This window comes from Anas platyrhynchos, chromosome 15 (genome assembly GCF_047663525.1).
Source record: "Anas platyrhynchos isolate ZD024472 breed Pekin duck chromosome 15, IASCAAS_PekinDuck_T2T, whole genome shotgun sequence".
Classification (NCBI taxonomy): domain Eukaryota; kingdom Metazoa; phylum Chordata; class Aves; order Anseriformes; family Anatidae; genus Anas; species Anas platyrhynchos.
In genome coordinates, this window is record NC_092601.1 from 17,869,688 (window position 1) to 17,881,897 (window position 12,210).

Genomic DNA, 12,210 nt, shown 5'->3' on the forward strand with positions numbered 1-12,210 from the left:
CTGTTCAATTAAAGGGCCAGTTATGTCACAATGTTTGCAAAAGGGAAGAGGCAGGATTTCTCGTCTCTGCTGGGATTCAGCCTCCCTTTTTCAACATTGCCCCTGTGGAAGGGAAGTTTTGCTGGGGCCGTGCTGCCAGCCGCGGCACAGTGCATCTTTCGAATGCAAGTGCTCTGTCAGCAGCAACCTCTTGATCTCTCTAAGGAGTGCAAAGCCCTGTAGGACCATTGACTTTCTGTGGGTTTAGAGCGAACTGATCTAAACCAAAGGATTTTAAGCAGCAATTTGGGTGGCACCTCCCAGCAGACAGGGTGCACACCAGGACACTATTCCCCTCGGCACATAAGGAGCCCCTTAGCCTGCATGTTACCGGGCGGGCGGCAGAGCACGTGGCTTCTTCTTCCTATTTTCTACTTAAAAAGGACTTTGAAGAGAGACTGCCGCAGCGCAAGGACGACAGTGCCCTCTGTTGTCCCCGTGCTTGCAGCACCCACCGCTGCGCTCCAGGCCTCGCCTTCCAGCCCAGCACTGGCAACCCCCAAAAAATAACCACAAAGCCCAGCCCACGCTGTCGGTGTCCCCCAGGGGCCAACAAAGGGGTCGCGGCCCCAGCCGGCTGCCACAGGCACACGCAGGGGCCGGGGGGGCGACATTCGGGACGAACCCTGTCAGGATCCTCCCCGTTCCCAGACAATGAAGGGCAAGTGCGATGGCGGGGGGGAAAGGGAAGACGCTGAGCACAAGGAAGAGGCAAAACGCAGTAAGAATTATCTCTTTATTCCTTTATTCCCACCCGCGCACTCGCACGGGGGAGTCACAACGGTTACAGCGCGAGGGAAACCCGCCCGGAACCGCCATGACAGAAACCGCCATGACACCACCACGGCGCCGCCATGACACCGCCAACCCGCCACAGCCCGCGCTCCCTCCCCATTGGCTCTCCCCGTTGCCACGGCAACAGCGACCCCACCTCGGGGCGCTCCGGCGCTCTGATTGGTGGCTGCCGTTGCCGCTTTCCCTGCTCCTCGGGGAAGGTTGCGGCTGCTGATTGGCTGCTGCCGTTGCCTAGGCGACGGCAGGACGCGGCGAGGCCTAGCGCAGCCATGGCAGGGCCCGAGGCGCCCGCCCGGCCCCTGCTGACCGCCGAGCCCCCGCCGCCGCCGGTGCCCATCTCCGCGCTGCCCCCCAAGGTGTACGAGGCGGCGCTGAAAACCGGGCCCGACTCCTCCAGCGGCCTGGCCACGGCCGGCTTCCGCAGCGCCAAATACCTGCCCCCCGAGTGGCACCAGAGCAACTACTGCCAGTACCACCGGGCCTTCGCCAGCTGCCAGGAGGCCGAGCGCAACCGGGATGAGGCCAAGGAGCTGTGCGAGCGCACCGCTGCCGCTGCTCAGCGCGCCCAGCAGGATTCCACAGCCGCCCTGGGCCAGCGGCTGCAGGACATTCACTTCTGGAAGAGTGAGCTCCAGAAGGAGATCGAGGACCTGGATGCGGAGACCGGGCTGTTGGCAGCCCAGAAGCTGCGGCTGGAAAGGGCGCTCGACGCCACCGAGGTGCCCTACAGCATCGCCACCGATAACCTGCAGTGTCGGGAGCGCAGGCAGCCCCCGGACCTGGTCTGTGATGAGGTGGAGAGGGAGCTGCTGAAGGTGAGCAGGGCGGTAGGATGGGCAGGGCTGTTGGCAGCCCTCGCAGAGTGCTACCCCATCTCCAAAATGCTGAGCTGCTTGGTCAGCAGGTGATAACTGCAGCGTGAAGGTACCTTCTGGCAGGATGCAGAGGTTTGTTTGCCCTTCCTGGCAGCCTGGACTCTGTCTGTCGATCCTAAATGCAGGAGGGATTATTTAAAATCCTTCCTTTGTTTAAAAAATGTTTAAAATCACATGAGTACAATCAGAGGAGACCAGATCCTCTCTCTCAGACCAGATCCGTACGAAATCAAAGCAGAGGTTTCCTGTACCAAGCTGAGCATCACACTCTGGCATTAAACACTTTCCAGACTCTGCTTGGATTAAAGTCCCCTCATTTCTGCAGGTTACACTTTAAAAATGCAGTACCCCATGAGCAGACTGTGTAGAGGGACTGAACCTACAGTTAACAACTATTCAGGACATGTGAAACGTTGCCTGTTTCCATGTTCAAGAGAGCAGTCTCTGCCTTTTACTACCAGTTCTGATGCTGTAGTCTTGCCAAGGTTCTCAACAAGGTAATCTAACACGGCACTGTTGTGTCTCAGCCCAAGCCATCATTTTAATTGTATGGCAGGACAGCAGCATGGCTCTCTCCAATCAGTGCAATGTAGCCGTGTGACACCTGCGGGAGCTGACAGCTCCAGACACACGGGGGGCCCAGACAGATGGTATTTCTGACAGTGTGACTTCAACAAACCTGATGCTCTCCCGAAATCCGCTCGATCATTTTCCTCCCAAAGAGGACTCTACTCTAGCTGACACTTTGTTATCTGTCACTGCGATCCAGCACAGCATGTAGATTGCCTTCAAAGCTGATGTAATTATTGTGGTTGCATTATGATATAGAGAACAGATTCTGGGTCATCTTTCATTCTTGAATGATACATATCCTACTGTCCCACAGATAAATTAATGAACATTGGCCTGCAGCTTCCAATATAATGGAAAGTTGATTCATGATGAGTTACTGATTAACCCAGATGATTAATATTTGTTGTTAGCAAAATACTTAAGAGAATTACAGAGTTGATGGAGTGCTAGTATTTAGCAATATTTTTAATAGGAGTAGTGCTCAATTGTAATCATTACCTAAGAAGCTGCTCTAGTGAAAAATGCAAAAATGGGAGGATTAGTGTATAGAGTATTTCAGTGGTGTGCCAGACTGATTTTTGAATTGTTATAAAATACACAGTACAGAAACTATCTTCATCAGCTGCTGCTGTTTTAGAGAGAGATGTGAAATACAAGATCTACCCCTCAAAAAAAATCAATTTTCTGGCATTTCTCTCCTCCTGATCTCTGTTCCAAAGGATAGTTTGTTCATTGCTAAGAAGTCCGTCTGCTGCTGCTAATTCTTCACCTGAAATTGTGATTCTTTGCGTGTGACGACAGACCATCAACAGCCAAGTGGGATGTCATCAAAAAAGAATGATGTGAGTTCAGCTGAGGCGTGTATACCAGCAGCAGATGGACTCCTGAGAAATGAAGATTTTGTTGCCATGCCAATGACCTTTGCAGTACAGAAGGAAGAGGAGTATATAATATGAGAGGAAACCCTTCCCATTTTCACAGAGGGATAGATTTTATGGCATGAATGTTTGCAAATAGATACTTACAATGTGCCCTCTGTGGCTCTGCCAGCTTTTTAAGCTGCAGCTAGACTCTGTACCTCTTTTGCTGCAAGAAATCAAACAGAACCTTGTATTTCTTACTCTCCAAAAGTGAGTAATAATTCTTTACACTTCTTTGCTCTTCCATGAATTCTGACTGTTCATTGCACAGATTTCAGAGTTAATGGCCCAGTTCCCTGATGGCTGTGTGTTCATTTGCTTACTTGGAGGAGCTATGCACATTTTATTACTAAAGTACTGACATACTTTTTATGAATGTTGCATACTTGTCCAGTCGCTTTCTAATCTCAACTCTCCTAAGAAATGGTAACGCAAGGGAGATCAGGAGTAATTTATTCTCTTCAAAAATCTTCATCTCTTCTGCAAAAACTGAGAAATAGAAGAAATATTTTTCCAAAAGTCAGCGGTGTGAGGAAAGGGACATTCTTTTCTTTGCACAAGTAGTTTTAACTGTATATGCGTAGAACTGCATAGCTACTTTATGTTCTGGGAATAAGGGATTAAGGTATTTAAGTGAAAGCTCCTCACACGCATAGTAAAATCAGCTGTTACACAGAACTTCATAGGCTCCACTTAGCAGCATATTAATCTTTTCTTAATGCAGTTGTTAAAAAAAAAAAGCTGAAGAACACAATTATTTTCCCTATGAAAATGATCTTTGATGACTAAAAAGATAGTCTCTTAAATAGAATCATTTTATTTGTTTGGGCCACTGCACTGTAAACACCTAAATTCAGAAAAAGCAGTGCATGCATCAATCTTCTATGAGTTTTCTTGTTACTTTCATAGCACACGTGAAATCTTGTCTGAATCCACCTTTTATCTGTTTAATGACAGTTTAGTATGTTTATGTGCTAGCATTTAATATTGAAGATGTAATCGCTAGTACAGGACTTGCCACATAGCAGTATACTGTCAGTTAATCACGTTTCACCTGCGTTTATTCTGCATTTCAAGGTTATTTCTGCATATCCAGTATCCAGATTCATTAACTGAGTGCCAAATCGACTGTGTTCTAAGCAGATGTATTTACATTTAAGTCATTTTTTTACCCAAGAACTGTATTTGACTCAGAGTGTTGACTTGTTGTGCATTTGCTTCAACAATGATGTCAGCCCCAGTATTCCCTGATGCTGGAGACAAAGGCATTAGCCAAGATCCTGTCACCAGTATAAAATTAAAAAAGTAGAGAGGGGATACAGTTGTGTGTATTCCTGCCAAATGCAATAATGGGGAGAGGAATCCAGCAGAAAACCTTTTCCAAACACTGATCTGTAGCTTCGCCAAGTGAACCAGTGCACAATAGGACAGTCCTGTACACAGACAACTCTGTTAAAAGCATAGCACCTAGTTCAACATCTTCAGACCATGGGTTTTGAAATGACTTGAGGAGAGCAGATATTTATGCAGTATTGATCTATGGCCCTTCTCCCGCTGCGATCCCATGAGCGAGCCACAGCTCCGCTTTGTCAGCGGCTGGATCGCACTGCGATATCTGACAGTGTGGTCAGGACTGTGTGACCTAGATCAGAGGATCTTCATCATCAGCATGGTGCCACAGCTCCTCCCAGGCACGCACTCTGACTTCTGAACTGTTTTAAAAGCTAGGAGAAATCATTTATTATATAATTATTGAAAATTCTTTGCCATATACATCTGCTTATTCACTCTAAGTAGCCTTAGATTACCATTAATTAGGAGAGCTCTTATCTTCAGTTTTAAATGTTGTGTTTGAATGCCTATCTCCTCAAAAGGAAACCTAGTTTTTCATTTTATTTTAGGTCATTCAACAAGGGAGTCCTTCATTTTTGCACTAGTTCACTTTTTCCACGTGTGACACTTTAATTGCTAAAGGAAGGCTTTTCTCATTTAGGATTGTGCACATTACTCACATGAAAATGATTGCCTCTCTTTTTACATGGAGACTGACTACCCAGCACAAAATAATAACAATTACTATAAAAGTAATTTCAAGTACCGTCTCTTTTTAACACTAAAATTATTTTAATTTTTTGACAACTGAGCCGTTGCAGTATTTCCTTTTTGCAGAAAGTGAATCCTAGTGTTTTCACAGTTTGTAAAATGATACCTTCAGCTATGTATTTATTTTAATTGTGCTCATTTGAAGCCTTAAAAATAATATTTTCTTTCCAGTCAAGATTGTCCTTTTCCATTTAGAATAAAATGATCTTTTTTACACTCCCTGATGGTTTCTTATAATGGAGAAACTGACACCGCAGGGATGTATGCGCTCATTTATTTGTCAAGAACAGTTCAAGGATCAGTGAGTGCCAGCAACGTTCTGAGTATGAAGTCTATTAGTAAGAATATACTCCCTTAGTTGTCATTGGATGACTGTCATTGATGCACAACAGCAAAATTAATTAGAAGCTCTGCGTTTACAAAAGCTCTTTTAAAAATCTGAGCCTCAAATATTAAATTCCTTTAAATAATAAAAAAGAAAATGCATGTTGGGTAGGCCTTTATATAACAGCTTATAATCACCAGGCCAGTAAATCACTGCATAGAGCATGGATAGTTAATCCCTAAAGCAACTTTATTACAGACAAAAATGAACACCAGGTACTTTTTGTTCAGTAAGAGTCTTTTGGAAAGTATGGTCATTTTTGTTTTGATCACATTTGTGCTGAAATGGATGTTCCTGCTAAAAACAGATGGAACTGAAACTTCAGACACTGGATCTGTTATCAAGGTGAGGCAAAGCTTTGTGACTGTGAGCAGTCGCATCTTGCAGCCAAGAGGAAATTAACCTCTCAGACAACACTGCATATCTGAGATAATTCTGAAGTCCTTGGTACTAACCATCACCAGAGGCAAAATAAGTTCTGGAACAAATGGGTCTGATAAAAGTAAAGCTACAAGTGTCGTCAGGTTTATCTTGGGATGGCTGTCCTATACCTGCTGAAGCAGACAGTGACTGTTTAAATCGTAGAGCAGTAACTGCTATTTTTAGTTAATATAGAGCATTCAAAGGAAGCAGGCCAACCAGAAGTGTGATACTTCTTTATGTTAAGTAACCCCTTATCACCATACTTCAGACAAACTTTATTTTTGGAGATCTGCAGGAATCTGCTGGCAGCCTTTGCCTTGCATGCAGTTAAAACACTTGTTACAGAGCAAGGCAGCATGCTCTGAAGGTGTCTGCAAGGACTCAGCAGATTCTGACTGCCAGTGTCTTGCCAGAGAAGCTGATCTGCTGCATCACATCCCGGTGCAAGGCAGCAGCCCCTGACATCTGCATTTGTGCTTGCAGAGGAGAAAGAGTCCTGCCCAGCTTTGTGCAAGGCAGCGACTCCGGTCTCCTGCTGAGGACGGTGCTGTTGCCTTATTTTTTCTCTACTTCAAAGCTGTGCAAGTAATTCAGGTATTCTGTTTAATCTGGCAGAACACACGCTTTTTCATAGGATACACATGCAATATGAAAGTAATGAATCCCCAGGCTTTAGAAGTATTTATGTATTGCTGCCTTCATAGACTTATAGCTGAGTTACCTCAGTCTTTGCTAACTCCAGAGAAGATCTTGTCTTGTAATAATAAGGTAAGAGTGGGTAATAAGTGGAAGATTTGAGTGTATATCCACAGCGATTGAAATCAAATTGCTCTGCAGGATGGTATGTACTGCACCGAATATCATAGAAGTCTCAATGTTTTTATCTAGGAAGCTGAACTTATAAGAAATATCCAGGAGCTTTTGAAAAGAACTTTGATGCAAGCTAGTAACCAGATGCGGTAAGGTGTTTTTCTCAATACCTCAGTGGTTAATTTATATATAGGCAAATAATTCCTGGCACACCGGGGTACAACACCCAGTGGATAAAGTTCATACCAATGCATTTATGAGCTGAGTGAATTCCATTTAAGCCTGTAAAGATGTACTCACTGATGAGACTTTAGGATTAGCAAGTAAGGTAAGGCAAGGTGGGAGCCATGCCCTTTCATAATTTCCAGTATATTGTTTATATTTTCAGTCCTAATTTCTAGTATGTGTATTCAGTTGTCCAATTTTCCAACGCTAAACCAGAATTTAATAAAATATTATCTGGATATTACTCTCTCTTTTTGCACCTTGTGATATATTGAAACCGTGAATCTTTTACAATAATTTGTCTGATCAAAGGACCTTTTCAAGATGAGTTTTTTGCCGCCAGATGTCACTATGAACTTACAATGTGGAATTTAACTCAACCTTCCATATCAGTTCATTGCACTTCAAAGGGAATATTTGCTTTTAATTTATACCAAACCCTTTCAAAAGAAGATGTTAGCCAAATCCTCAGGTGCATCAATATGATGGAGTTAACGCTGGAAACGGTGGTATTTTACATTAAATTTATTTTTTCATCTGGTTCAATTTTCGCTATTCTACCAGATAAAATGAAATTTTATTTTTAAAAATAATGTTTTTAAAGGTAGAATAATTTACAGTAGTTCTATTATATCAGTTATGGTATCAAAGTAATCTACTGAGTTTAGGCTTCTCTTTTTATAAATGTTTCAAGATCATTTTAGAATCAGCAGCATCACTGGGCAGCAGAATCTTTTTAATTCCTTAGGTAAGAGTGACATCTGGTGTTAACAGTTGATAAAGACTCACTGTATTTTGTAATCTGAAGTCATTCTAATTAACTGGGTGATGTTTGACTCATTTAAATGACAACAAAGCAGCAGTTTCAACTCTTAACAAAAAGGAAAGTTTACCTTCTCAATTTTCTGTGACAAAGACTCAGAGCCTATCTTCTTAAACATCTATAGTTACGTTGAATTGTATTGTTTTCTATTAATCATGTGTGATAATAATGATGGCCTTTTCAGATTAAATCGAGACCACAAAGAGATTTGTGAGATGGACTGGTCAGACAAAGTTGAAACGTACAACATTGATGATAAATGTGGAAGATACAATAACCAGAGCACCAACATCCAGTTTCATCCTAGCTCGGTGAAGTTTGAAGAGAGGTGAGCAGTTCTCATCATTATCCTCCACAACAACCCTGGTAAGATATGATACATCCTTTGCATCAGTGAAAGCCGTAATGCTGCTCTGAATTAAAGGTGCTGTTGCTGCTTTGCACATGTGATGTCATTGCTTTAAAACAGCTACAGTGGTAGTGCTACCATTTCAGCATGCCACACCACTTATGACAAAGTAGATCCCTTATATGCAGACTGGTTTTGTTGAAGTTTTTCTTCGAAACAGTTGGCTTTACCCTATTCTATTTTTCTTCTTCCAGTGCATCAACACCAGAGACATGGGCCAAGTTCAGTCACGACAACATCTATAAGGCAGAACGAGAAAAACAAGCTTCAATTAATCTTCGTGCTTTAATTGATAATATTCTTCATGATGTATCTGAGGACCTGAGGATGCAGTGTGCTGCTGTTAATGAGGCTTTTGCCAAACATCTTGAGGAGCTAGATGATACAAAACATAAACTAGAGCATCATTTGAAAAAAGTAAGTGTTATTTTTGAAATGCTGGTTACAGGCACGATAGCATTGTTTGAGAAGATCACGGTAAAATTATCCTCTAGAAAAAAAAATCTAAAACACTATTTTGTGTCAGTTTAGTATCTGATAAGAGTCTTCAGTGCTGGATTATGACTCCAATTCAGCTTGTTCTGCTGTCTGCTGTGCTGCTTCCGTAGCAGCAGCAGTTCCTGGCAAATTATAAGAGGTGTCTTCAGACTCTGCTCCTTCTCCAGTGTTGAAAAGCTCCTATTTCTGTGTTAGGCTATTGGGAGGTATGGAAAAAACAAGTCATTCCTTAGCACCTGTGCAGTAATGACAGCTGGGCAGACTCTATTTTCTTCATGTGTGTCAGTGGTTATGAAAGAGAAGGAATTCAGAATTTCCTGTCTTTTTCTTCACTAATGCTAGAAAACCATACAATTCCAAGCTGACCAGCAGTTCGTAATCCTATTCAAAATAACTTGAGCTTTTCTTGGATAATTTACAGTTAAAGATTTACAATTAAAAGCAATTCATGGGAGTGGGATGTGTTGTGAGGAGATGTGAAGAGTTTTTGAATAGGTTACAGCGTATTTTCCGCTGCTTTTCAACATAGAGATCAGATTCTTAGTGTAGGAGTAGAAATAAAGATGTCAAAAACACTTTTGCGCTTCTATTTCTTTTATATTCTGGCCAAATAGGAGGTCAAAACTGTAAGTGACTCATTGGGACTATGATGAAATGTATAGCATGCACAGAGACAACGATTTTTTCTGAACAGTTCTTTTTCTTGGGTATCCTTTTCAGACCCTCAAGGAGATTGGAGATCAAGAAGCTAACATTGCTGCTCTCAAGCAAGCTATCAAAGACAAAGAAGCCCCAGTGAAAGTTGCCCAAACGAGGCTGTATGATAGATCTTTTAGGCCCAATGTTGAGCTCTGCAGAGATGCAGCACAATTCAGGTAAACACTATTAAACAAGTCCTCCAAGATGTCCATTCTATCCAGAGGTGATGTTAGATAGCGTTTGCACTTTTTAGTGGCAGCACAGGGCCTTTAGCTTTTATCGTGAGGTTTGATCTGATATATAAGAAATAATTCAATTTACTAAAATCACTGCAAAGAAAGCATTATTTAACCTAATGTATTGACAAACAGAAAATGTATAGACACCACTCTGATGATTGCTTCTATGCTTTTTTCTCTGAACTGCATAGTTTCTTTTTGATTTAAATGATCCAAAAAATCTGGCTACGTGTGGATAATTTGCCATTCTTTAGCTGTTAGCAAAAGTTCACCACAAGGTGGACCATGTGCTGAAAGAATTATGTTTGAAGTATTGAGAATGTAAATGGGCTGCGCATATCCACAGTCTGAGACATGTCCTTAGTACTCCAAAGAATTGGGCTGGTGGCATTTGATTTTCAGTAATAATCCGTTTTAAAACTAGAGGTCAATAAATCCTTTCAAATTAAAGGTCTGAACGTCACATTTGTCACTTTTGATCTCATTATAAGCCTTGTAATTGATTCTCATCCTTCACATTTTCCTGCCCTTAGGAAAAGTGGGTGATCAGCTTTTGCAGGCTTACAATTTACTTGTAGCAAAGATGTCTACCATTCAAAGCCAATATGCTGTTCTTTACACAACAAGGAAGAAGTTATAGTTAATCCAAATGCTTTATGCCACTGCAGTCACACTCATTTAGGTCCTGATTCAGCAAATCATTCTTGTGCAAGCTTTACAGTATGTATGTTTTCTTTAATGGGATCTAAGGACATATTCAAGTCCTTTGCTGAATGGGCATGTGTTTAATTGCCATGCTTATTCTGTTTGTATTTACTCAGTTCCCATAGCATACAGGATTTTTGTTTTCCCAGGAAGTAAATATGTGCAGACAGAGATTACAGTAAAGCACCTAACCTACACTGATTTCCAGCTGAAGTGATGTGCTTTTTAAAAATTGTATTTCTTTTTTTTTTTTTTTTTTTTTTTATGATGCCTGGTACAAATATCATCTTTAATACTTGAGTTTTATACCAGTGGATAGATATCAAAAACCAGGCTTAAAGAAATGCAGATACAGTCAAACTGGGTAACTCACTGAACAATTTCTGTTTTAAAATTATTAGTACAAGTGTCCTGCACAGTGGGAGAAGGTAAAGATGAATAGTTCCACTGTTCTTAGTGGCAAAAGGCATGCTTAATGCTATCTAAATCATGGGAGATTTCAGTAAAAAACTGTGAAAGTGAACTGGTTTTCGCTAGGTATGTAGGATCTCAGAGAGGTCCTACAGGTCTAAGTCCTGTATCCCAAAGTCTCAGGTACCCTTTGATGCATTAGGATCAATCCCTGAAGTCTTTGTTAATGAGTGTTATGCTTCTGCAGCTGTTGATCTTTATTCCTGTTACAGTTCATATGTCCTTGGGAACACAGACTAGATTCTGCTCATTTTTATATTACTTATGTAACTCTGTTCAGGTTGATCAATGAAGTTGAAGAACTAACGGAGTCCATTGAATCTCTGAAGAAAAAACTGCTAGAAGCTGAACAGTCTCTGAGGAACCTGGAAGACACACGGATGAATTTAGAAAAAGAAATAGCCGTGAAAACAAATAGTATTTTTATTGATAGGCAAAAGTGCCTGGCTCATCGCACACGCTACCCTTCTACTCTTAAATTAGCAGGTTACCAGTAGTAATCTCTGTACTAACTATGCAAAGTCTGGAAAAAAAGTATAATTTAGAGTCTTTCATAGGAAACACACGGGTAATATTATACACAGAAGTACTGTTATTTTCCTTATTTGTATTAAAATGCACTAGTACAACATGTCTGGCTTTGAGTCCTGCCTTTAAAAAATTGGTCTGAGTGCAAATCTGTATAATCAGTTTAAAATACAGTTTAAAGGCAATTCACTGTATCTAGAAATTATCTATACCCTATTTGTATAACTTGCACAGTATGTACTATTTGGGGTTTTCACCCTAATAAATGAATATGTTGGGTGAGTATTTAATAATGTACACAGGTGTAGACATACAAAGTTTATAGCTTTCTAGCATTTTCAGGCAGACTGAAATGAGAGCAATAAAACTGCTTGCCTGACAGAAGATCACATGAGCAGCAAGGAAATAGAGGATAGACTTTTAAGCTGTTCAAACATTATTAGTAAAAAAAAGTTTGCACAGGTTAGATGACAATATGACTATTGGCAAAAACACTCCCAGTCTGTGACACCTGCTTATCTAATCTAAAAATGAGTTCAAGGATTTTTAACTTTCAAGTCCATTCAATCTGGCTTTTTTTTTCAGGAAAAGAAAAAAAAAAAAAAAGAAAGAACTAAACAGCTTGTGAATAGCAATCGTGCCTTTCAACTTAACCACTTGGATGTTGAATTGAGCTCTTGATCTGTTCCG

General features: G+C 41.4%; 1 protein-coding gene across 2 annotated transcripts; it reads left to right on the forward strand.

Annotated features, from left to right (window-relative positions):
- The first annotated feature begins 455 nt into the window (after positions 1–455).
- On the forward strand, positions 456–11,623 carry TEKT4 (tektin 4). 2 transcript variants are annotated; one of them, XM_027469239.3, is made up of 6 exons: positions 456–1,649; positions 7,002–7,072; positions 8,156–8,299; positions 8,575–8,797; positions 9,599–9,753; positions 11,273–11,623. In XM_027469239.3, exons 1-6 carry the CDS (start codon positions 894–896, stop codon positions 11,487–11,489), a joined length of 1,566 nt encoding a protein of 521 aa, XP_027325040.3. In that variant the 5' UTR covers positions 456–893; the 3' UTR covers positions 11,490–11,623. The 2 variants fall into 2 exon arrangements, with proteins under 2 accessions (XP_027325040.3, XP_071879968.1); XM_072023867.1 differs by lacking the exon at positions 456–1,649 and adding an exon at positions 3,278–3,412.
- The last annotated feature ends 587 nt before the right edge of the window (positions 11,624–12,210 follow it).

What these genes read in the sequence shown, in the direction of transcription:
- TEKT4 (XM_027469239.3), top strand. Translation starts at nt 894, where the DNA reads ATGACACCGCCAACCCGCCACAGCCCGCGCTCCCTCCCCATTGGCTCT. An exon ending in TCGGTGAAGTTTGAAGAGAG is followed by an intron (nt 8,300 to 8,574) that starts GTGAGCAGTTCT and finishes TTCTTCTTCCAG; the next exon opens with TGCATCAACACCAGAGACAT. An exon ending in TAGAGCATCATTTGAAAAAA is followed by an intron (nt 8,798 to 9,598) that starts GTAAGTGTTATT and finishes TATCCTTTTCAG; the next exon opens with ACCCTCAAGGAGATTGGAGA.